Below are 26703 nucleotides of genomic sequence, written 5' to 3'. Positions count from 1 at the left end.
AGAAAAGAAATAAAGAAAAAGTAACGGTGAATATATGTACATGCCACCAGTCACACGCGGACAAAACGACGTACAAACAATATTACGAGGTACGTAGTACCTCATGCTCTACGTCCCTACGGCACGATAATCCTCCATTTGAATACCAATAATGCATGTTTTTATTCTGCATTCGGTTTGAGAACCGCGAATGTATGAACGCCCGTATAAATACGTCATCGAGATGCAAAGCGCGCGGTTACGTTGGACGATAATGCTACGGCAATATTGGAGAGTCCATGTCGAAACGAAGCAATTTTATACATATGTAGAAATATGTATATACATGTATGCGTATACACACAGAACATCCGTGTAGGTGTACGTATGTATACACATATATATATAAATATATATATATATGTATGTATATATCAGCGATCTACGATCATTGGTGCTGGGTGCGGAATGAAAACTGTGCCAACAGAATCGTGCATTCGTGTTTTTTCGATAAACGTGCAAGGGTAACAAAACGTATCCTTCGTGTATTTACAGTTACCCACATCGACAAGCCGCTTCGGATAATTTGTCGGAAACACCGTCCCATCGACTCCCGTTGCCTTTATTTTCTCTATTTTTTTTTTGCTCGGTTTTGTTTTTTTTCATTCTCTTCAACGAGTTTTCGAAGCCCCGGCGTGCTGCGGTGATTTTTTTAATCTTTCTTCCCGCCGCATATTTTTTTGTGCGTTTTTTTTTTTTGTTTTGTTCTCTCGTTGTTTGCCGGGTGTTGTCAAAGCGACACGCGTTTCACGCAGATTCTGATTGGCGATAAATGGCGCGTGTTCTCATGGACGGTCCAGTATCCGACGCCGGAAATGTTGTCGGCATCACACAGAAAAAGAGGAACGAAAACCAGTTGGCGGGAGAGAAAAAAAAAACGAAAGAACGGAAAAACTTTAGCGTCGTCTATATGTACCTAGCTTCGTAAGAGACACAATAAAACTGCAATTCTCTACATTGTCGGGCAAAAGAAAAAAATTGCGTAGCACAGGAAGATTACGACAAAGAAAAGCCAAACGATCGTTCTTTTTTTTTTATATTTTTTTTTCTTTCTGTTACGCGGAGATATATATATGTATGCGATAGATCTATAGATGTTACTCTATCTTTTTTTTCTTTTTTTTTTATATATATAAATTGTATCTTTCTTTTTACTTTTTTTTCTTTTTTTTTGGTCAGGAGAAAGGTCTCCCGCTCAAGCCTCTCGACGCAATCGATTACGCGATAACGATCAATTACACACCCACAAGGTTCTCTCGCTACACGCATTGCAAAAAACAAAATATTTCTCGCGTACTCTCAGCGTTTTTTTGTCGGTCGTACGCAAAAATACGTGGCTCTTGTTCCGATCGTTTCTGCTTGCCGACCGTAGCAACAAAAATACGGGTAAAAAATTACGCTGACACATATCTCTCAAAATGGCCGCCTTAGACAACGGCGGCCGAAAACGTAAAAAACGACATATGCGAAATAGACGGAAAAAAGGTGAAAAAACTATAGAGAAAACGATTAAACAGGAAATAGTATAAAATTCATGGCACAACTCGAGACGAGCTAAGGGATACTCACTTTCTTTAGCTGCGCCCCAAAAGTCGCCAAAAAAGTGGGAAAAAAAACTCGTAAAAATTCGTGTCAAACTCGCACGTAATATTATGTAGAATTATATAAAATATTTAGTATGTTTAGGCATATCAGTGGGTAGCATACTACTGCTTATTATCAACGTGAAAAACGTGGTCTATCTCTTTTCATATCTTTGTGAGCTTTTTTCTCATTTTCTCTTTTTTTCGTAATTTTTCTCTATCTGTATATATCTTATTCGACATAGACGTCAGACAAAAAAATATATATATATATATACAATATACAATGTACATGAATCTCTGTACTCAGTGCTTTCCTCGTGAAACAACAGTCACACGCGCACTCGCTCGCTCGTCCTTTTCCTCCCTCCCACGCGCTCGATTCCAATCGTGTCCCTTTCCAGCACTGTTCCGTAATATTTTTTATCGCTCCGCCGAGAAAATAGTCGGTGGACAAAATTCACTTTCGAATCGATCGTTAAATAGAAAAATATCGCTTGGTCCTCGGTTGCAGTTGGTCGCAGAGAGGCGGGAGATGTGAGAATATCTTTTTTTTTTTTCTTTTATCTTTGGCATGCGCAATCACTACTCCAAATATGAAATAACTAAAGGCTCATGTCCACGCGCCCCCTGCCGTCGAGAGAAAAGACGTCTCGTTCGTTTGGTTTTTCCGCGGTTCTACGGAGGCTCGGGGCCCGATTACATTTACTCTTCTCGCGAGGAAAACGCTTCGAGAGAGAGAGAAATACCGAGAGACGTTTTAGCAGCGAGAAAGAGAGAAATCTGGGCGCGCGGTTTGCACGGTTTTTAGCACGCTCTCGCGTTCCCGCGCCCTTTCCCTCGCGGCACGAGGCGACGAGAGGGAAGACCTATGATAAAATGTCTACTGAAAAGAAAGCTGGGAAGGAGAAACCATAAGTCGTAAGAAGAGGGGGAGAGCTTCGGACACGAAGGTGGTTTCGGGACGTATCAACCGAGTGGGATCTTCTTCTGTTGGCTACGGTGTGTCGTTTGTACGGATGAACAGCAGTGAAAGAAAAAACACGCGGATGCGCCTCGTACACGCACGTAAAAAATTCACGAATAGCGAAGATGTGGGGGGATGATACAAGTGCGGTGAAAGGTGGAAGTATGTAGACGCCGGTTTTGTGGGGGGAAAAAATTTGTTCTCTCTTCTTATGTTTGGTGCTTTTCTTTTTTCCCATCGTTTTCCTTTTTTTTTGCCTCTTTTCTGTGCAATTTCTTTTTGCGTTCTCGCAGCTCCAAAAAGTCACCCGCAAAAAACGTTCGCTCGAGTCAAAAATTTGCTGTTATTTCCTGGAAGAGATTCGTCGAAACAGAGCGATTCAGATAGAAAAAGAGAGAGTGAGAGAAAGAAAGAGACAGGGGGAGGGAGAGAGAAAGTGAGTGAATGAAAGAAATAGATAGATAGATAGAGAAAGAGTGAGAGAGAGAGAGAGAGAGAGAGAGAGAGAGAGAAAGAGAGGTAGAGATAGATCGAGAGAAGGGTAGAGAGACGGATTTCGTCGGGCCGCGGTAAAAAATTATTTCCGTCGCTCTTTCTGCTCCCTTTTGTTTCTCGCCAGCAGCATCCACCCGCGCATTCACCCACGCAAAAATCACAAAATTCTTCGCAAAATAACGGACGTAGATATGGCCGGAGAATAACTCGTGTCGTTTAAATCGGTTGCGGGGATACAGAGCGACCGCGTGATACGCGAAACAATCCGATTCCTCGATTTTGCTTTTTCATTCGTTGGTTGGCTCTCCGTCGACGCGGTTGCGCGGGTCGAGTCGAAGGAATCCAAAAGGTCGGGAGTGTACGGAGTTTTCGTAGGGAGAAGAGAGAGATTGAAAGAGAGAAAAAGAGAGAGAGAAGAAATGTGAATGGTGCATGCGTTCGTGAGGAAATCGGAAGCGGCGATTCAACGGTGATCGATAGAAACGAAACAGGGTGTGGGGTAGTAGCTCAGAGGTTCGTTAATGATCGCAATCGTCGATATTCTGACGTTACAAGCTACGTAAAAACGTTACGACTTTCACCGCAGGTCGTTAAAGATTCCAGTACAAACGTAAAAACGAAATACATACACATACAAGTGTAATATACTCTGTCTAGATACCTAGGATAATAATAATAATAATAATAATAATAATAATAATAATATATATAGATATATATAGATCGACAGATAAAAAGGTAATAATATATAATAGTATATATATATATGTATATATATATATGATAAAAGTATCAATACACGATACGAAACGAAAATACGTATATAGTATATGGTAACATATGTATATAATACGTAATATTACATATATATCTATATGTATGTAAAAGAACGTATTATAAGATACATATCGAGTAAAATAGTAATTGAATAATATCAAAGATACGATGTAACTTACAGAGGCAGAAGATTGGAGAAATAGGTCGGTGTTCTTGCATGCAGAGAACGAAGGTGCACGTATATAGACAATATAGAAGAAGGGCTGGTATATGGTGGTATCATTCCAACGAGCTTGGTGAGTGTAAAAAAAAAATAAAAATAAAAGTAAAATATAGAAATATATATAGATATAGAATGTTGACGAAAAATACCGCATTAATGATCTCTGTCGGTGCTCGATCCGAGCGGAGAACGTCTTCCGGCGCCTCGATGGTTTCGCTCACGCGGGTTAAAAAGTCAAATGCGGCGCCCACCGGCTCGAACGTTGTCAAAGGGTCAACGAATTGTCCGAGCCAACGAGCGAAACGCATCGAGCGACGATTCTGCGCCTCGTCGAAACACCTTAGTTCCCGCCACGAGGGACTCGTGGCCGTCGAGTTAAATGGATGAAAGACAATGAAGAAAATCGTATGGATATTGGTATTCAAATGTATCGAAGTATACACCGCGATAGCCCGCGGTGCCCCATCCCTGCCCATCCAAACCCGTCGCGGCCGCGATTAGGCGAACGACGCGCGTCGTTTAACACCTTCAGGACGTCCGACGCCGTTCGAAAGCGGGGTCCCCGAAATGCCCACGGATAGGACCCGGCTGCGGATTATCCCCCGGGTCCATCGAGCGTCCCGAAAGCGTTAAAAACCCAAAATCCGCGCGTATTCCTCCCCTGTTCCGCGCGTCCCCACGTTCCCGCGCCGCGTACTCGTTCGCTCTCAGACCGCACTCGCTCACCCATTCACCCACGCACCAATTCGCCGTGATCTCGACGCATCGAGCTCTCTCCGCCCGCTAACAAGATCCTCGCGAGTCGCGCGCGCAAATCGCTCGCGACTACGGCACACTCTGTCTCTCACTCGAGATCACCTCGAGAAGGTGCGACTCAGTTTCCACGACGGTCGACGCACGGGGTAGTTTTCTCGGGGGGTGGTGGTATCGCAGCACCGGTGGCTCGGCGCGATGCACGCGTAACACCGCGTCTCGCGCGACAAGTGATAGTTGGGTGGCCCCTCCTCGATCTACCGGGGGTCCCACTCGACCTCGCTTTCGACGATCGGTCTTCATCGTCGCCGGCGCGAGGAAAGCGGAACCGGAGCGTTAGTTTAATCGGGGACGCTAGTCGCGGGACCAGTAATTTCAGCCAGCCCCGATTTTCTCGACGACGAGATCGCGTCGTCGGTCCCAGAATCTCTCCGATTACGTCGTCGACTGCCTCCCCGAGCGAAACGACAGGCTCCGACCGATTTCTTCGGCCAGGTGAAAATGAGGGCGGAGGGTCGTCCGCGACGTTCACGTTGGAACCCTCGGCGCAGGATTCGGGGCTCGCTGCGAGCAAATATCGAGGCGTGGGCACGCACCACGCTTGGCTCGGGGCTCGGGATCGTAAATACGCGCGCTCGCACACAAGACATTCTCACCCACGCACACGACCTACGTGCATGCGTGCACGCGTGTGCTGTTAGGCTGCCGGCAGTTTATTCGAAGCGAAGGGTGCTTTTCAAGTGGTGCGTTCGGTTCAACAGTGATGGTGGTGGTGGAATACGTTCTACGAGATAGAGATAGAGGGGGTGTGTACGTATCATATATATATATATATATATATATGGAGAGAGAGACGTGTCTATGTGTATATACGGCGAAAGGCGTGCGTCTGCCCGATATATATATATATATAAATATGGTGATCGTGTGTGTGATGCGACACTGTGCTTAGGTGCGTAAGTACTCGTCCTCCTCCACCTCGTATTCCTACTCTTTGATCGTGCGCGGTACACGGGTGTCACTGTGCGACTTTACATGCGTGCGGTGATGGGTGCGTATTCGAAAACAAACGGTTGGTGCCCGATCATAGTGACGTTGATCAACCAAGTGACAGAATGGAAAAAAAAAGAAAAAGAAAAATAGACACAATATACAGCGACGTATCTATATATACCTTTCTTCTTTTCTTTTTTCTCTTTTTTTCTTTTCGTACCGGTGCGCCGTGCACACATTTATACCGACTGGTGAACGTTCACGTGTGCAAATATGAATATAAATGTATAGATATATAATATATGTAGAGAGAGAGAGATAGTGAGAGAGATAGAGAGAGAGATAGAAAGAGAGAGAGAGAGAGAAAGAGAGAGAGAGTGAGTCAGAGAGAGAGATAGAGAGAGAGAGACAGATAGAGACAGAGAATCGATAATACGTTCAGAACGATCGAATGATAATAATAAGTATATAGTGGTGGTGTACTAGCGGCGACAATAACATTAACGAACGAGTATATACGTATAGACGACGGTGAACTTTTGTGCTTGACAATGTGCGAGCTTACACGGCAGGGTGCTTTCAGCAGTGCTTTTTATCGTTCCGCCTCGCTTTGCCGAGTCTGCTCTTAGAGGGTGGACGGCTGGATCGGTCGGTCCGTAAACGGGACAATGCGCGGGAGGAACTGTGGGAGTTCGATGTAGGTGGGTGGTTGGGTTGGTTGTCGACGAGAGAGAGAAAGAGAAAGAGAGAGAGAGAGAGAGAGGCCGTGGGGTAGAGGAACGACTGGGTCTGGTCGGTCGGTGAAACGAAAGAGGATCCTGGGCGTACCGGTGGTGCCGAGTGCAAAAGGTTCGAGGGAACGTCGTTAGAGACGCGTTCGTACGACTTTTTCCGCGACAATGACGCCTTCACAATGCTCTTCGCAACAAATGATTCCGATTTCGCGTCCGACCAAGGTCTTCGATTATTTTTCAAGACAAAAGAGCTGCCGTTTCGCCTGCTGTCCCGCCCCGCGCCGCGGATCCTACACGCTCATTTTTCCTCCGCGTCCCAGTAAAACGACCGCCTATACGAGACGAGTGTTGGTCGTACGACTCGCGTCCACGGACCACCGAGAATGAGAGAGAGAGAGAGAGAGAGAGAGAGAGAGAGAAAGAGAGAGAGAGAGAGAGAGAGAGAGAGAAAGAGAGAGGCAGAGAGAAATAGAGCAATAGACAGAGAGAAAGAGAGAGAGATTCAGATAGAAAGAGCGGCAGAGAAACCGGGAAAGAGAGAGAGAGAAAGAGAGACGGAGTGAAACACAGAGGAAAAAAGAGAAACAAAATGCCGCGTCGATCGGCTCTCCCGATTCGGTTCCGTATCGTTACACGCTCGAGGCGAAAACTTTTCCTCTCGGGGCCCCGTGTGCTCATCGCTGCGTGTGCGCCCCTGTTAAACCGATTAGAGATCCAGAGAGTGGCCGGTTTGGTTTTACGGGTGGCCAAAGGGGGAGGATTGAAAAAACTGTGACACCATGCAGGACGATGGTACCGAAACGGGGATAGAGTGGGGGGGACCACGGGATCGGGAGTCGAAACGAAAAGCAAAATTTTCTTCATGCATCCGCATGCCATTCATCGGATAACCCTGGAATTTTTTGTATGTACTTGTATGTAGTTCGGGAGCCGGTTTAGGCAGACTCGACGTAGCTCGACGTTCTTTTGATTTCTCTTTTCTTTTTTTTTTTGGTTTCTTTTCTTTTCTTTTTTCTTTTTTTTTTTTGCTCGGGAGACAGGTGTGCTTCACGGATATTTGATCGGACGACGACTTTGGGGGATGGGGGAGGGAGGGGGCGGTGCGTTGGGCGTTTCGTGGACGGGTTTGGCGAGGTTCGAGATCTGATGATTTTCTTGGGGAACGAGTTCTTTTGGTGAGATCGAGGAATCGTTAAACAAACGAAGGCATGCTCTAAACATGTGCAAACAATAGGTAGAACTAAATCTTAACTAAAGACAGAAGAGCCTTATATATCAGAGATATGTAGAGATATATATGTATAAATATATATACACACGCGTGTATGCACGTTCGTCTGGTATATATTGTGTATACCGTGTATGTACATATATATATATTATACAGATATATGTTTATATGTTTATAGTGAAAAAAGTGCGTTTTATATATATTCTTTGTGTGTGATATACATACGCTATAAGTTTTTATATATATACGTAAGCGTTTTATTGGCAAGCTGCCGTCCTCGTTTCGCAGTCATTATTTCCGACCGATAAACGATGGTTTTTTCCTTTGGTCTGTTTGCCTTTTTTCTTTTTCGTTCGTTCGTCGTTGCGATCGGATCAAAGTTGTTGCGCCGATCTCTTGTGCTCGCGACTGCCACGAATTAGCGCGCGGTTTTCTTTCTCTATTTTTTTTTCTTTTCATTCTTTTCTATCCGATGGAAATCGGCGATTAGCGCGGACGATTATCGGGAATAATGATGCGAAATGCAGGTCGGGACGGTCAGCTTGGTTTTTCTATCTTCATTACACGTGGCAAGAGTGAGTCAACGAACTAAAAGAGAGAAACGAAACATCTTTACAGACGTAACCACGGTAACCACCAGAAAGAACATTGAGTGTGAATGAGTACATATCATTAGACAGTCGATATAATACGTTAGTGCGAATAAATCTTAAAAACTAGTTGTTCAAAACCTGGATCATCCTCCTGCAAATGCTTTAAGGAAAGACAAAAACACGTGAGTGAGTATAATTAGAGTATTAGTTAGCTTGTGTTAAAATGGGTATCCAAGTACGAATGATTGGGGCTTTCTCTTTTTATATCCGGGGGCTGGGGGGGTCTCGGGGTCAACAAAAACCAACGGCAACGGACTTAGGGGAGCGTTGCGATTAGGCCCTGTAAAAAGTAGTTAGAAAACACGGTTGATCTCTTATCTCTTTTCTTTTCTTTTTTTGCTTTCTTTTCTTTTCTTTTTTTTTCTTTTGTTGCTCGAGAGGGGACAAATAGTGAAATGATTAAATAATCAGCTGAGTTCAAAAATTGGTTATCAGCTTCCGAAAAATCCGTGGCTGCGTGCACCTGGAAAAAATCTTCTGGGCGGTTGGGGGGTGGGGGTTGTGGGGGGACACACTAATCGGGGGACAGGGGATACAGACCGGGGTGTCATCTGGGTGCATAGAACAATTATGCGTTGGAGATTCGTTGTAGCAAAAATTCCAAAAATATAAAATCTCGCCAGCCAAAAAAATGTTGGGCCAACATGATTCCGCGTGCCGTCCGCGTGGGTGCCGCGTGTCCCGTATCAAAAACCATTGGGATTTCGTAGTCGTAGTCGTAGTAGAGGGGGCGGGTGGCCAGACAGGCTGATAGGAGAGCGATGGTGGACCAGAAGAGCTTTGAAGGAGAGACACGGAAAAAAGTGCGCGCGTTCAAAAGTTGCGTTCGCGCGGCAAAAATCAATGCATCTCCGCGATCGGCGATCGAAAAAAAGGCTTCCGCGCGCGTTTATTCGCGTTTTTCTCTCGGCTTTCTACGATGTCTCATTCGTTTTCTTTTCCTTTTTTCTTTTTTTTTTTTTTGCTTCTCTATTTTTTTTCTGAGGGCGAGACGCGATAGTTCGTTTCTCGAAAGCGTTTTAAAAGAAACGTAAAAAAGGTACGCAGTGGCCCCCGTAGTGGGGGAACAACGCTATATTACTCATGATATTCTGTACAATGCGATACAAAAGAGAAATTACAGTTGAATAGTTACGAGTGAACGAAATAAAGATTCGTAATACAGAGTAACAGCGATAAAAAAAATGCAATGTAAACGGAAAACGCAGGAGAAAGAGAGAGAGAGAGAGAGAGAAAGAGAGAAAGAGTGAACAGAACCATTGTCGATGACAGATAAAAATACAGAGAAAAACCAAGGTACCACAGTGACAAAAGAAAACGTATATAATTCGTGAAAAAAAGAAAAAACAGAGCTGGGATCAGAGAGTATTGAGTGTCAGTTTGAGGGGAACAGAGAGAGAGAGAGAGTGAGAGAGAGAGAGAGAGACAGGTATATATATAGTATATATCGTAGAAGACGTTAGCGGAATCTGAAATCGAAAACACATTTAATACACGGTGTATGTAGGAATTTCGTAGATGATGACCGATACGAGAGTTAGGTTGAAGCCGGGCCACGGGATAAGAAACAAACACAGGCCGTGCCATCGCAATCCGCGCTGGTGAAATCGCGCGATCATTAATATCTTCGGGCTGATTTTTGGCGGGCTTTTATATTTTTGGCTCTTGCGCGACGAACTTGGCGTTCGCGATTAACGTCGCCTTCGCAAGAGTTTGTCTTTGTACGCGAAGCGTGGCGCTCGGAGTTCCGGAATACGCGACGTTATCGAGCTTTTTCTCTCTCTCGTCGGGAATCTTTCAATTTCTCTAAATCATTCAACGCGGGAGCGCTCGGGCGCCCAAGAGAGACAAAGAGAGAGAGAGAGAGAGAGAGAAGAGAGCGCGTCTATTTCCGTTCGCAGTCTCGCGTGAGTTCGATCGCAGCTTCGCGCGCCACGCTTCGGCAGCCTGACGTAAACGTAGAAGGATCGTTAAATGAACGTCAGTGATACATACCGTCCTCGTGAGTTTTGACCGTGATAGGATAACTCGGGGGTCCGTCACCTACGCTGGTCCCGGCCGATACCCAAATCCGGTACTCGGTCCATTTTTTCAGTTCGTCCAACACGAATCGCGTGTTATTCAATTTGACAAGCGTCGCCTCGGTCGTGTCGGAGCGTCCGCTCTCGACGAATTGCAGCTTGTAGTACGCGATCCTCCCGTTCGATTCATCGGCAGGCGGGGGTTCCCATGTTACCAATATGGAGGTCGGGCTGAGCGCTCGTCCAGTTACATTGCGAGGCGGAACCCCGGGGACTGTATAACACTCAGTTATAGGGGTGCAGGAGAAACAAAAACGGGAACGAGGGCGAGGGGTGAGGTCGGACGGGTCAGTCGCCGAGCGATCGGTGCCCGCCGCCCTCGGCCGCCGGGCCCCAACGACGAAAATCCTCCCGGAAACTCGCCCCCGAGATTCCCAGGCCACCCAAGGGTTACTCCCTTGGCCCGTTCACCGGGAAGACGAATTTCCGCGATTAATTCCGGGCCGCATTGAAATCGCCCGGCTCTCCCCGGAACATTGTTCGAAAGATCCACCGAAACTGGGCTTCGCCGACTGCTTCTTGCAACTTCGCGCGCGATCAACTCTGAACCGGTTACAGGAACTCGGCGGAAACTTCGCGGACCGGCTCGTCGGAAAGAAAACGTCGAGTTTAGATCCGCGGATTAGTCGTTGCCTATTTCCATCTCCGGATTCAACGGCACCGAACAAAAACAAACGATAAAAAGAACATTCTCCGAACAGAGAATTGTGCAAGAAAGTCCGGGGAACGTGTCCGCGAGACTCGCGCGTGGCAGCTCGGCGATTCTCTCGATTCCAAGGCGGCCGGCGAGTTTTCGTCCCGCGAGGGGTCCGGCGAGCTTCGAGGCCGGGCCACGTTCGAGCGGCGACTGACGCGCGGGGAGTCGAACAGAAAACATTAACAGTGGGGTCGGGTTGATCGGGGTTCAGAGAGAAGGTATAGAGATTGAATCAAGGAAGAACTGTTTAACGAGTCGATCCTTGAACAGTCGAAAAATTACGTGATTAGAGAAAAAAAAACCATCCGTCCATGGGCGGGAGCGATTGACTCGCGCGCGTCGGCGCGAGCCAACGGCCGTGCGCCCGTTTTCGCTTTCGCAATATACAATATGGAGAACGGAACAACGTAATCAAGTAAGAGAAAAAAAAAAAGATAAATAATCGAAGAACGGACGTGTAAACCATACGTTATCGAGAATGAAAAGAGGTGCCCAAAATGCACACATATATCGATGCAGTGCTTAGTGCAATTTATATGTATGATATGTACGTATATATATATAGATATATATATAAAGTGGCATCCAAAACGGCATCTTATTTGCAACGCATGCAATCATTCTCACTCTCCCACACTTCACGGTTCTGTCGACGATACTCTCTATCTTCCGTCTTTCTCTTCTGTTTTTAGCCCCCGGCAAGCCCCATTTTCCCCGATTTTCAAGATCTCAAACTCTGAACAATCTGGTTCCTCCGAAGGTGACGCGCCGGTTTTTCATAGCTTACGTTACATTTGCGGGAGCGTCTAGCGCTACAGCACCAATCCTACCTGCTGTGCCAGGTGGATTCGCGGATCACGGCCGACGAGACGCGATCGGATGTCCCAGCGGATCGCAGCGATCCCAGGGCTCCGATCGAGAGAGAGATCGCCCGTCGGCCGGCCGCGAACCGACCTCTGTCCGGCACTCCTCGCTGCGTGAACTCACTCCCGTCTCATTTCGCTTTCCCCGTCGGGTCTTTGCCGTTCTGCTTACCGTACGGTTTCGTGCGAACCGGATACGGAACCGTCGTCGCTCCCTCGCCAGTCTGGGTCCTCGCTGCCAGCCACACGTAGTACAGCGTGTTCGGGTACAGACCCGTCAGTTCGTAGCTCTGCGTCACCCCTATCTTTCGCTGATGCTTCTCCTGTGTAACCAACGAACGCCCACCGATTACAAACAACGAAGCAATCTCGGCGAGCTAGTTCTTTGAGTTTTCTCGCTCTGCCGAGGAATCGGCGAACGAGCCACGGATTCACTGAATCAGCCGGGCTTTGCTCAGCCTGCTTGGCAACCGGCTGAAAATTTGATCGATGCGGAGTCGAACTACCGAAACGCCACCCCCCGCCGACTAAAGGGCGCAGAGGGGCGCTATCCGGCCGATTTCGCCGGTCGAAATTATTTTTCTCGCGTCGACGCGATTGAAATGTATTATTGCTAACTTATTTCGGCGTGGACGAAATAATTGTGAAGGAATATTGTTATTATTATCATCCGCGTCGCGAGAAGCGCATCAGCTCGAAGATCACGGAGAACTACAGTAATGTCTCTCTAATTGACGCTCAGATTGTCCACAGAAATGGACAATTGACTTCGCAGCCGCGCGGAGAACACGACGCGTATACTGGGCGCTCCGCGGATAAAACGATGAATCTTCGATTTATTTAGGTTCATGGAACGGGCAAATTTTTCGCAGGAAATACGCTTCGGAGAAATGCCTCCATCGAGGAATATTCACTATCAAAGTTGTACGACTTGCAAGGGATGATTCGCCGCCCGAAAATTCAGAAAATTCCGAAACTTTTGGGATACGTAAATGTGTCCAGTAAATTCTCCCTAATTGACGCTCAGATTGCACACAAGAATTTACAATTTTGGTGGAGGAGACACGATTATTCGAGCTTCGCGGCTCGTTTTTATAGAGTTGTTGGCAAATCGTGACTATAAAAATGATCCGCAAGGATCGAATAATCGTCTCTCTTCTCCCTAAATTGTCCATTTTTCTGGACAATCTGAGCGTCAGTTAGGGAGACATTACTGTAACGCGAGATCGTGAATAATTGGCGTGCTCGCGTCGTTTAGCTCGCCTGGCGGTCGTAAACGCTTATTGTCCGCGCTATTGTCTCGAACGCGAAGATTTACCACTTTTAGCTTTCAGTTATCGATCGCGGTCCCGCGCATTTTCTACAACCTGTTGCCGAGCATCCTGGCACAAAGCGATCGCATGGCTGAGCAGGTGCAAAATGATCGCGGTGTTAAGGGAACGGGGGAAGGGAGGACGCGCGGGTAACACAGAAGTACCGGGAAAGGGGGATGGGGGAGGGTAACGAGAATGGAAGAGAAGAGGAGGGCGTGGTAAGTGGAATCGAACGATTAAGATAGGGGCGAGAGGAGGAGGGTGACAGAGAGCGCGGGACTCACCTTCGCGTAAGTGTCGTTCCAGTATAGTTCATAGCTGAGGATATTCTCCCAACAATGAACCGGCTTGCTCCATTGGAGCTTGATCTTGTCCTCCCCGATTTCAACCGCCGTCAACTGCTCCGGTTGACTCGGTACCCCTTGCTGCGTTTTGATTTTCACGGGCGAGCTGAGGGGGCCGGGCCCGACGCTGGTCAACGCCTGCACCCGGATCGTGTAGATCACGTGGGGCTTTAGATCCTGGACGGTGGTCAGCTTTTTACTGTCCACCATCTGGAAGGACCACGAGGCCATCTTCTGATCCGGGTCCGTCGTGTAGTACACCTTGTAGCCCTGTCGTGAAAGCCGTGCTCGTTTCAGAAAACAATTTGCTTGCGGCCACGCGGCCGAGAGCCATACAGGCTCGAGACAGACAGAATCGAGAAAACTAACCGTCACTTGACCGTTCGGCGTCTCCGGCTCGTCCCATTGTACAAGCATCGTGGTGGAGCTTAATGGCCGGGCCATGATCTGCCGTGGCGCAGTACCGGGTGCTAGAACGAAGAAATACCGTCGGATATTTGCTGGGACACGCGCGCCGGTCGGACAGGTCAAGCCACTCTAGTTAGTCACGGGACAGAACAGTAAACCTCCAAGAAAGAACACCATAAGAACCAAAAAACACGCGGCCCCAGGTACGAACGTAGGAGAACGGAAAAGTAAATCGCATTTGTCTCTACGATGTCCGACGACGGTGTCTCGTTGCTACGGTGTGTAATTTAGTGAAAGTGGAAGTCCAAAGTATACGATACCGGTGTGTGTATGTGTGTGTGTGTGTGTGTGGGGTGGGTGGGTGTGTCGCAATTGCAGTCAATTAGCTACGAACACATACGTGTGTGTGTATGCGCGTATGTGCGGGTAGTTCTCTGTGTACTCGCGCGTGAATCCGCGCGTCGCAGGATCCTACGACGATCTTTCCACGTTCTCGGATCTTTACGGATCAAGACAAGGTGTGTCCTAAAAATGTCTCGTAATACAGAGATGAGGGATTCCTCAGGTTATTTGAAGTAACTTTTTCCTTAGCGAAAATGCGTTCCGCGGCTTCGTTTACGAGATATTCGCGAAAAACGGTGACCAATAAAGAGGCGAGCTCGGCTGGCGCGAGGCGGGCCAACCGACGAGCGCGCGGAGTCCAGTTCCGCTGATTGGCTCAGCCGCCTCGCGCCAGCCGAGCTCGCCTCTAATTGGTCCGTGTTTTTCGTTAATAACTCGTAAACGAAGCCGCGGATCGCATTTTCGCCGAGGAGAAAGTTACTCCAAACGATCTCAGGAATCCCCCATTCCTCGCTTGTACAATAATTTTGGGACATCCTGCATATGTTCATGCCGGTCGCGAAGATTTCTTTCGACTATCTCGCTGGTGGATCCCGCGACACGCGAGGACAGTGTGCGCGTGCGCGCGTGCTTCTACCGGTGATCGGAAGAAAAAAAACAATCATACCATGTTCTAAGACGAGAAAATTAGAACGACGTAAAAAAAAAGAAATAATAATAATAAAACAGATCAAAGATAAAGGAGAACGAAGATCAAACGATAAATCTAAGAACAACACGGAGATAGGGTAGCAACGGAAAGATGAGTACACATTTCTACAACACTCTTAGTATGTGGGTTGAACTTACTGGCACCTCCATTTGTCGATTCCGCTATCGAAAAAAAGTACGAACGATTATTTTTCAATGGACATCGATTGGTTAAACTTGGTGTATTATGCGCGGTGAAAATACGAATAGCCATGACCGCGCGGTCTACGCGGCCGGTTTCCGTTCGTATTTTCACAGAGGTGTGAAGAGTGCGCTACGCTATACATATATATATATGTATATCGGAGGAAAGGTGCAATTTCGCGTGCTGTCTCCCCGCGTATATTGGTTTTTCTCTTTTCCGAAAAAAAGAGACGGAGAGACGTCGGGTTTTAGGGGGCTCGTGGGCAGAGAGGGGGGTGGGGCACTGGGCACTGGGGTTAGGGGAAACGGTGCAGTATCGGACGTGGTCGGAGCTTGTTGAGACAGAGACGGAAAAATGCAGAGGCCGAAACGAGACGTCGAATCCGCGACGCGCCCGCGCCGAGTACGCTTCGACAAAAAACACTAACACAGAGTGCAACACAGAGAGTGAGAGATAGAAATAGAGAGAAAGAGAGAGAGAGAGAGAGGCAGATATATAGATAGACAGATAGAGATAGGCAGAGAGATGGTAGGTGAACGGGGGCGGTGGGTGGGATTTCGGCGGACAGGTGGAAAAAAAATGTCTTTGTCACTTACATGAATCAAATCGTGCGTCCACGGCGGACAGCATGGAAAAAAAGGTAGAGATTTCCCTCAAAAACACGTGTCAAAATTTGTTCTTCCTTTCGTGGTGCAAAAAACATTATCTACGTGCAAAAATCTTACGCGGCTCGCCGCGTTCTCATTAGGCTATCTTGCTGTTCCGGCTCGCGGACAAGGAAAGAGAGAGAGAGAGACAGAGAGACAGAGATAGAGAGAGAAAGAGAGACAGAGTCAGAGACAAGAACAACCGTCCGTTGCGCTGCTTTTCCTCCTTTCGTCTCGTTCCGAGGCGCTTTCTTTCGCGCAGGGTGCTCCGATAATGGTGGCGCGCGACCGGTTCCGCGCGATAACCACAACGAAATTCACCGTCGAACGCTCCTCTCCGCGCGGATTCGGCTATCGCGCGCGGAACCGTCGCGGCGCCACGGATGATATCGGGACACCGCGCGCTCTGTATTTTGCGACAGATGTGTAAACATGATGACAAAGAGCCGACGGATTCGTTCGCGGCGCGTTCGACGATCACGAGCGGATCCGTCGGCCGGAATCACGCGCCATGGCAAAGGCGTCTTCTCGCGCGAACCTCCCGGCGCCGAATCCTCGAAGGATCGACGGATGATCGCCGATCCTCGGGATATCGGTCCCGACGAGACGCCGACGCGTTCTGCGGATTTCCTGGTGAGGTGTTATAACGCGTCTCTATAATATGATAACGATAGAAAGAGAGAGAGAAAGAGAGAGAGAGAGAGAGAGAGAGAGAGAGAGAGAGAGAGAGAGAGAGACAGAGATAGAGAAGCGTTCACTGGGAAAGTAATACTGACTTGTCTCGCCAGTGGTGACGGTCACCGGGGCACTCGGGGGGCCACGCCCAATGCCGTTCACGGCTGTCACGGAGAACTCGTACTCCGTGTAAGGGCTCAGGGTTCGGACGTTGTAGTACATGGTCGTGATGCCCGATATCTCGACGAACGCCTGGTTCACCTGCTTCGGCTTGTGCTGGATTATGTAGTACTTCAACTCGTCGGAACCTTTGTAAGACCAGATGAGCTTCACGGAGGTGGCGGTGACGTCCGAGACCGTAACGTTCACCGGCGCGCTCGGCAGAGCTGAAAAAAATCGATCGACGGGGGTGGGGGATTAAACGTGCGCGTGGATCCTTTTTCCGTTTTGTTTCGCCGCGTTTAACCGGTCACGCGCGCGGCTATCGGGCGCGAACGAACGGGGCAAGGAACCCGGGCCGGCAAAATGCATTGTCCACGGCCGTGTGTCTGCGCGACGGCCATAAGCCGATTGATTAGTCATCGAAACAGCACCGGCCACGGTTCCGTTCCGTTCCGTTCCGTTCCGTGGAACCCCGGCGACCGTGATTGATCGTTCCAACGTTACGTAGAGCCCCGTGCGCCCGCTAATGCGATCTCTGCGGATTTACGCGGCTGCCTCCGATCCATCTCGATACGAACATTGAACTTTCACCATCGCTGTGGCCGATATCAATCCGAGGTCGCTGGATGCCGTGCAGGTGTAGTTCGCCGACTCCTGGATGTCGGTCAGCTCCAGCACGTTCTTGCCCACCGGCAGATTGTCGTCCGGCGTCAGATCGGTGGCTGGGTCCTTCTTCCATTTCACGAACGGCATCGGGGAACCGACCGCCACGCAGTTCAGGTTCAGGGACGCACCCAGCATCACCTCGCTGATCGGCGGCGGCGGGATCGAGAACTTTGGCGGCACTCGCCGAACTATGACAGAGTCTCTCGTTTATCGTTCGTTTAAACGAAGAAACGAAAACTAGATTCTACGAATCGCGGCATCGACGACGCGAGATTACCGAGATTATCACGCGAGAGAATTGAAACGACGGGACTAGCACCGAACGCGTCATCGCTGGTCGAATGATCGGTTTTTATAGTATTTCTTTTTGTGGTATCTCTTTCTGGTATCTCTTTTTATAGTTATTGAAATTATGAAGCCGAAAATTGCGAACTGCGTTTCTTTATTCGGGTGCACGCTGTTGTAAGAATTGCGAGACATACAAATGGATGCTGTCTTATAATTTGTGTACGGTAACACGTGTCAGTCACTATTGGATTTTGGCACGTTCGGTGCTGGAATCGAGAGGACGAAGACAAAGATGAAGAGTAAAAACTTGCTAATGCCGCGAACGAGACAGCTGCATCGAAAGCGAAGCAGAAAACTCGGCGGAACACGGGAGAAAACGCTATGATTTTAATCGAGACTTGCACAGTTGCGGACAGTGTCAACCCTTTGCACTCGAAGCCAAATTAACGCAACATTGAATATAGTTTTTCTGATCCTCTGTATTTCCATTTTATTTAACCTAATCGATTTTATACGTATGAAATTGAACTTTGTGATCGATTCAACAGTTCTTCGAATATGAACAAATTTGATTAATAAAATTATTTGGAAATGTGAGACAATTTTTAATGGCGCCTCGGAGCCGCCATTCGAGTGGAAAGGGTTAATTTTACACAGAGTGTGTCGCGTAACTTGCGCAGCAAGTCAATTCATCCGTCGAATAAATTTTAACCCTTTGCACTCGAGTGGTGACTCAGAGGCACCACTAAAATTTGTTACATCACGTTGTAAGATAATTTTTATATTAACAAAGTTTAGATTTAAAAACTTGTTACGAGTGAAATTATTGCTCGAGTTCCAAGAGTCAATTTCATATGCATAAAATGCATTTTATCATATAAAATAAAAATACTACAAGTAAGAAAAATGATTTTATATTTACAGTTAAAATAGCTTCGAGTGCAAAGGGTTAAACTAAGCATCTGAATAAAAATCGTTGAATAGAAGAGTCGCGGGTTCTTAGGGCGAGAAATGCTTGTCGCGTTCACTTTTATTGTACAAGGCGTGGTTTTCGAAATTCAAGATCCTTGATTTCGCACAGATTTACACATTTTTTAACTTAAAGTTTCATACTCTTTCGAGCTGAGAAAAATGTACGTTTCCGTGTAGAAAAAGAAGGAAGTATAAAAAAGTGAACACGTTTGCGCGTATCATCCCTCTCTAAAATTCCACAACTGTTGTATTCGATAATTTCTTAATTAGATGCATAACGTACAAGTTACTCGAGGTATGCAGGTCTCGGTTGATTCACTCCGCGCGAGCTTGCTTCGTTAACGCAAGTCACCTCGAGACGCGGCGTTCCGTTTCCGATAACGGCGCACCGTTTTGCTCCGAGCAAACGAGCAAAACGACGACTCGAATTTCCCCCCATTCCAATTTTGCGTCGCGACCGGCATTCCGTTCGATTTTCGAGAATATCCTCGCGGTGTCCGCGTGGCCAACAAGAACGCTTCAATATCGCGTAATGCGTATTCAAATTTCGAGGCAGCGGTCGCGAGAGTTACCGCAAGAAACGTCGCGTCCCCGGTGTAACGTTTGCGATGCGATTCCGCGCGCTCGAGTCCTTTGTGCCCTCTGTCCGCTCTGTTTAATTACGTTGCATTAATTTTAATTACAAGCAGGAAAACGACTGACTTTGCCGGACACGGCAGCGCGAGCGCGAGCGCGCGCCCGCCCGCTCGCTCGCTCGCGCGCGCCCCTCCCGCTAATGAATTTGTTAAAGCGTCCGCGAGACAGCGATAAGAAATACCGACTTTGTTGTTCCGCGTTTTCGAACGGTCCCGGTCTTTGTTTGCTCGCCCTACCTTTCACGTAGAGCGTGGCCGACTTGGAATACTCGGTGCCGACGGAATTGTTCGCCACGCACTCGTACTTTCCCTGGTCGCTCTCGTCGGATTCAGTGATTTGCAGCGTTCCTGAAACAAAGGCAGAGAACCACGGATTCTTGAAAAATCACACGTCCGATGTATTCTATGAATATCTCGGCGGAGCCATCCTCTGGCCCGTTCGTTAACAAGTTTCACGGTTAACTTTGAGCGGAACCGTGTCAAAGAGACGGAGAAGGCGGAGGTGGATGAGAAAGAGGAGGAGGATGAGGAGGAGGAGAAAAGGAATCTCACCGCGCGGCCCGGTGAATTATGAATTTTAATTCGATCGTTCCAGCGAAAATTTTTCTCGGAATCGCGCGACGATTCCCACGAGTGCTCGATCGTTCGATGAAACTTTGAGAGAGCGAGCTTTCCCGGGGAAAGCCGGGGCCGCAAGGAGGACAGTTCACCGGCTCCGGGCATCTCGACGGAGGCGTCTGAAATAAATATGAGAGCCGGCTCGAATCGAACACGTCGCACGCGCGCGCGCGTGCTGCCACGCGTTTCTCGCTCGCCGCGGGTCGTTCCCGCCGTTCATTCGTTTCGTTTTTCTAGCGCTAATTGAGTTGGTAGTCGCGGGTCGAGAAACGCGGCGGGTGAAGTGGCGTGGAAGCTTCCTCCATCCGGGGCGGAGGGGGAGGTGTAGGGTGGTGGCAGGGTGCCGAGCAGGGGCGGGCGGGAATCCGTTTCAAAGCCCTGTTACAAACGCCGTCTATTCCACTTTCAGTTTGACCTGGCCGGTTCGTGCGCGATTTCCATGATGCATCAAGCCCCTTAGCACGATACCCCCACGATGATGAACTGGCTGTTACGAGGCGTGTGATTATCTCCGTAGACGTCACTCCTTCGGTATAATTCAACCCCCGTCGGATCTCCGCCCCGGCCGGCGCGCGGCCTCTCCGCGCGCGTCCCCGCCGGTTTCGCCACTTCCGACTTCTGGTTTCGCCGCCCCCTCGGCCCTCGCAAAGTAAACAGCCGAGGGCGGCCGGATCCGCGCATCGGCTTTTTGTTTTCCGTCGATCGCAGGCAGGCCAGACTTTTTCCGCGGACGCGCGCGACCGCGATAATTAATACGGATTATTAATGGCCGCGGACCCGGCAGCCTGTTTCACGGCGGCCAAGCAGCCGCCGGGATTTTTCGATATCAAACGCGGCTTGAAATATTTTCATACTAGTCCGGCGACCCTGCGGATTTATAGGGTTTCGTTGTGAACGTGACTTCGACGCCGACGTAGAGAGCGAGAGAGAGAGAGAGAGAGAGAGAGAGAGAGAGAGAGGGAAGGGGTCGAGGGCAGAAAACACTCCATCACGAGCGAGAAGCCGAGGTGGTTTGATATCACGTACGATCGGAATACATAATCGAGCCTCATCTACAATTTCCAGTAAGCTGACCAGGAAGGAACGCGTGGTCATATTGTTATCCCATCCAGTCACGTGCCCGTTGTTAGCGTGGCTATGAAAAACTCGGATTGCCGTGAACAGCCGGCCGCCGGAAACCGTTGCTCATCCTTTCCTTGCCGCGCCCCGCGCAGCCGATACCGAAAACCGGATCGCTCCTACCGAAGAATACCTTTGATTATTCAGCTCGCGTTCGCCGATCGGTCGCCCGTTACGCTCTCTCGTTACACCCGGAGGGGCCGTATACCGCACGCTAAGCCCCGGGGACCGAAAACCTCGCGAAAAACGAGGCGAACTTTCGCGACGTAACGCGTGCGTTTAATGCGCCGCCGGCCGACCTATCGGTAATGAAAGCGGAAAACGCGACCCGCCGCCGACAAAGGCAATTAGATACCCGACGCGAAACGCCGACCGGTGATTAGAAGGTTCTTTATGAATCCACGGGTAACGATCGTCGCACGCGAACCTCTTCGTTGCTGTTGTCGTCGTTGTCGTCGTCGTCGACGACGTTGCAGAACAAACTCCATCTTGTAATCGCGAGTGTCTCGTGCTTCTAGTATACGATATATATCGAGGGATCCCGAGGTGTGGTGTGTTCAGGATTAAACCGAGTACAGTGAATTCTCGTTAATTTGTGTTCAGCTTGTAAACGATAATGGACGAGAGGGAAGAGGGGATGCGATTATTCGAGCCTCGTTTTTATTATTGTTGACAATCGGCGACTATGAAAATGAGAGCCATCTGTCCATTTTTCTTTATAAATCGAAGGAAAATTAGGGAGAATCTACTGTAATCAGTTAGGAAGGGGTAGGTAAAAGAGAGTGCAAAGCATTGAGAATCGTTTTTATTCGACAATCGGCGACTGTAAAAATGAGCCGCGAGCCGCGAATAGTTTAGAATTTAATTTACTTGGAATTAGAGTTTACTGGGTCTCGTTTAAATATCTCGCGTCGTGTCGGTCGTCCATTCACGGGGCAAAAACCCTTTACTTTTTTACAAGAGAAGGTTAGACGAAGGGAGAAACGAAATCGAATTCGGACGAAAGAAAATATTATCGTTTAGATTAGCAATGATAATTATTGTACAATACGCTGCAACGACAGTTTTCAGACTTCTTTAGAGATTGCTCAATTATGTGTATCCATTTTTGAGTATACGGAATTAGCATAATTAACCCTAGGTCCACGGAACCCGTCAAAATGACGGTTCACTAATCTTGGTATTTACGATTGTTCGGATTGTAAAGACACATTTATGAGTTATTTATTTTATTTCATTAGTTTGTTATATATTTATGTTGGAATTCATTTAATTTATTATATTAATTTATATTATATATATTGTATAATATTATTATAATATTAATATAATATTAATATAATATTATTATAATATTAATATAATATTAGTATAATATTATTATAATATTATATTGTATATATATTGTATATTATATATATTATATTATATATTTAAATTATAATTTATTTATTTATTTTATACATATATATATTATAATTTATATAAATTATATTAATTTAATTTAATCATTCAATAACACACAATACTTCTAAAAATCCAATACGTTCCGCGATAGTTGGCCGAACAAAAGAGCGCGCGATTCCTCGAGCTTCTCCACGGCGCGTACAAACAGAACAATTGAATAATTACTGAAGACGAGATATGACCCCCCGCAAAAACAAAATACCGGTCATTCTTCTATTATGCAGCGAAACGCGCGCTAGCATAGTCAATGGGACAGCATCTCGGGGAACAACAACGATCCCGAGCTTTCCGTCGTCGGATAACGTCGAGCCGCACGAAGGGGCTTCCGGCCGCGCAAAGAGGGCGAAATTGAATAAAGATGAAAATCTATCGCGCGCCCTGACCCCCGGAGCGCACGCGAAACTCTTTCGCGGGTCTCATGCGATGCCCGCGGATTCGTTCCCGGCGCGGCGATTAAGCGTCCGAAAATCGTCCGGCTAACAGCGAGTATTTCCCGTTGACGTCGAGAGTTTTCGGAACGGTCGGCGACGGTTCGCAAATATCCGCGGCGAAAAATTCCTGCCGTTTGGCGAATCGGCTTCCCGGGAATGAACGGGGAAGAGAGCCTTTTTTCCGGCGAGACAGCGCCGGGGCACGTTTCAGCTGTCACTGCACCAGGAGGAAACGTTTCTCTCCCCGCGCGCGCGCCTTCTCCCAGAGACGACTCAGACGTCTCGGCATAAATATGTACAAAGATATCGAGCTTGGGAATGCTCGGCGACGTAGAGACAGACAGAGAGAAAGAGAAAAAGAGAGAGAGATAGAGAGAAAGAGAGAGAGAGATGGCAGGAAGAGAGGCGGAGGCAAGAAACGCGTGGCGGAAAAGCGCCGAAAGTATTTGTGTGTTTACCCGTCGATATTGAAATATCTTTCCTTACATTTAATATTACGAGTGGTAAACGGGAAACGTGCACGCACAGTGTGCAACGATTCGTACTTTATTCACTATCGCCTATTTCGCCTGCCGTTCGTTTCCCGTTTCCGCGGCCCGCCGCCCTTCCCAACCCCGGAGCAAGCCGATGCCGACGCCGATGCCGAGGCCGAGGCAAGAGATACGGCAGGAAGGGAATACAGATAGAAACCGATGTGGGCGATGACTTCGAAAGACGGAGCGCTCATCGTTCGCTCGATTCGATTGAGATAGAATGCAAACAGAAAATATGTTTACCCCGAGGCTGCAGCTTCCGGCTGCCTGCCGATGCCCGGCATTTTCCTCTCGCCCTCTCTCTTTTCGTTTCTACCGTCGGCGGGTGTATCGTTGTAACGAAACGAACGGGCCAGGGGGGGCAGGAAAAAAAGAGAGACAGAGGGGAAGAAGAACCGAGGGAGAAATTTGTTTCGTTCTTCGGTGCGCGGGGCAGCTTCAATCGTTTTCATAATTAATATACGGGGCCGGGCCCGCGCGCGGACTCGAGTTATCGACCGCGGGCACAAAAGTCAATTATAATTACGCACGAGAGAGCTCGACTCGAGTGGAACGAAAGAGGCAAAGGGAGGAGAGGAATTGGGCAGCGGTTCGTGTACCGTGCTTTTCCAACGGGGCACGCGCGCGCGTTCGATTCAGTCAAAATACAAACGGAAAATATGTTTACGTTGGATCCGCGCGGGCTTCTCCTCGTCGACCACTCGGCGTGCTGCTCTCTCGATCGCGGTCGTTCCGTCCCGCTGGCTCCGGAACGCTATTCCGTATGGAGATATTCTAACCGTCCGGTTTATTTCATTCGATAAGTGATTTTGCGAACGACACGGGCCACCGACGTCGCGTCCCTCGCTAATTTCTTTTGGCCGACGAAATTGTTCGAATGTCTCCACGCCGGAGACCATTTCCTTTGAGTGAAATTCATTCGATAGCGAGACGTTTATTTTTTTCACAGAAACGAAAGCATAAGCGACGATTAGACTGCGGATTCCACGGCGTATAAGTTTCGATTCTAGAAGGTTGGTTTGGAGAAGTAGCAATGAGACGTTTGTACTGATCTTGTACGAGCGTCGCTGTAATAGTTTAAATAATATTTTAAAACGCAATAACTTTTTTTGAAATTGGACTAAGTGACTTGAATTTTTTTTAAGTGATAGAGCGATTGTACGAAACAATGATTGAAATGTCCTTTTTAAATTTTGCTATTAATTGGAATGACAAAAAAAATAAGAACTCTCGTTTTTTAACTTTTTTATCGGAGCCTATAACGAAAATTTGAAAAATGTTTCTGGTAGATCTCGGTAACTTATATGAATGCTGAAAATGTTATCGGAATCATTAGAACGAGATTTTTATTGTTTTTTGTCATTCCAAATAATAGCAAAATTTAAAAAAGACATTTTGGTCATTGTCTAGTTTTCTAAAAAAGTCATCTAAAAAAGAATTCAAGTCACTTAGTCCAGTTTCAAAAAAGTAACTGTGTTTTAAAAGCATTGTACGAACACTTTTGTGGGCCACTGTACATCGAACAAATGACTCGTAAACGTATCTTTACGATCTGTATGATCGTAAATTAAAAAATTTCATATTCCGTCATCTTGACGGCTTCTACAAATCCGAAAACAAAGCAGAGGGACGGCAATTGGTCACCCCGCAATAACCGGCCCCACTAACCCATACTTATCGCGAACATCAATGGACAATGGTCGTGATCCAATCGCGAAAACGATTGACCCACTTTAGAGGCGATAAAACGAAGTAGCTTATACCGAATGCCCTCGATTTTGTAAGTATTTTTCGAGGTACTTGAAAGCGGATATTCACGAGGCATATTCCAGAGCCCGACGCGTTATTGTATAATGGAGATTACTTTGCGGTACAGTAATGTCTCCCTAATTGACGCTCAGATTGTCCACATAAATGAACAATTTTGAAAGAGGAGTTTTTATAATTGTTGACAATTCGTAATTATAAAAATTCACTGCAAGGCTCGAATAATCGTATCTCCTGTTCCCAAATTGTCCATTTCTGTGGACAATCTAGGCGTCAATTAGAGAGACATTATTGTACAGTAATGTCTCCCTTACTGACGCTCAGATTGTCCACTAAAATGGATAATTTGAGAAATTAATTTGGGAAAATACGATTATTCATAATTAATTTATAACTACAACAATAAACCGCAAGGCTCGAATAATCGTATCTCCTCTTCCCAAATTGTCCATTTCTGTGGACAATCTAGGCGTCAATTAGAGAGACATTATTGTACAGTAATGTCTCCCTTACTGACGCTCAGATTGTCCACTAAAATGGATAATTTGAGAATTAATTTGGGAAAATACGATTATTCGTAATTAATTTATAACTATAACAATAAACCGCAAGGCTCGAATAATCGTATCTCCTCTTCCCAAATTGTTTATTTCTGTGGACAATCTAGGCGTCAATTAGAGAGACATTACTGTACTCTTTAAAACAGCCGCAATTCCTACAAACTAAACCTAAGGGAACGTACACGTTTTTTTTCTAGACTCTGCGCGATAACAACGTTCCTCCTAGAAGGTAATTAGCGTTATAGGCTAATTTGTGTTATAGGATAATATTTATTGTTATTAAACTCCGTGTCGTTTTGTTTTCGCCAGGCGGCTAAACCTACGAGATCAGTTCGCAACTCGATATTATCCCGCGGCGTTGAGATTCGTTAAGGAATTACAAAAATAACATTTCCGAGGCACAACATTTTCCTATTCGGGGGTCGGCTTCTAAGAGAATCAAGCTTGAAAACTCCTCGAGCCACGCGTGCACCTGCAAGTAGAAACGGCGGGCCATGAACAGACACCTTATTCGATGCGACGCGTGTCCAACGAAATTTCCGAGGCTTAGTTTTCACTCGTGCCATTGGATAAGAGTAGTCGGCTAAGGTGTTTCTGCACGGCTCGCCGTTTCTGCTTGCGGCAGCTGCTCCTTTTTCATCTCGCGAGACATTCTTTTCGCTCATTCTTTTACTCCTCTTCGTTCGCCGGCGAGACGAGGACGACGACGCTCTGTGCAGCGTTCATACGATCGTCCGCGACGAAAATCAAGCCGAGCTACTAAGCTAATCAA

The 26703-nt window shown here is 47.3% G+C and overlaps 1 protein-coding gene across 9 annotated transcripts in view; it reads right to left on the bottom strand.

The window, feature by feature from the left end:
• Nucleotides 1-26703, bottom strand: part of Lar (tyrosine-protein phosphatase Lar) — a 515998-nt gene that overhangs the window by 10599 nt on the left and 478696 nt on the right. For 6 of the 9 annotated variants that reach the window (XM_076525239.1, XM_076525242.1, XM_076525238.1 and 3 more), the window contains 8 exons: nt 19674-19784; nt 17454-17729; nt 16815-17099; nt 15346-15369; nt 14116-14216; nt 13687-14016; nt 12262-12412; nt 10444-10743 (listed from right to left, as the gene is read on the bottom strand). In XM_076525239.1, the coding sequence (XP_076381354.1) occupies nt 10444-10743; nt 12262-12412; nt 13687-14016; nt 14116-14216; nt 15346-15369; nt 16815-17099; nt 17454-17729; nt 19674-19784 (1578 nt within the window). The remainder of the gene's footprint in view (nt 1-10443; nt 10744-12261; nt 12413-13686; nt 14017-14115; nt 14217-15345; nt 15370-16814; nt 17100-17453; nt 17730-19673; nt 19785-26703) is intronic. The other 3 variants (XM_076525240.1, XM_076525243.1, XM_076525244.1) reach the window with 3 other exon arrangements.

This window comes from Megalopta genalis, chromosome 11 (assembly GCF_051020955.1).
Source record: "Megalopta genalis isolate 19385.01 chromosome 11, iyMegGena1_principal, whole genome shotgun sequence".
Lineage (NCBI taxonomy): Eukaryota > Metazoa > Arthropoda > Insecta > Hymenoptera > Halictidae > Megalopta > Megalopta genalis.
Note: the sequence above shows the minus strand (reverse complement) of the source record. Positions and strands in the feature narration are given on the sequence as shown.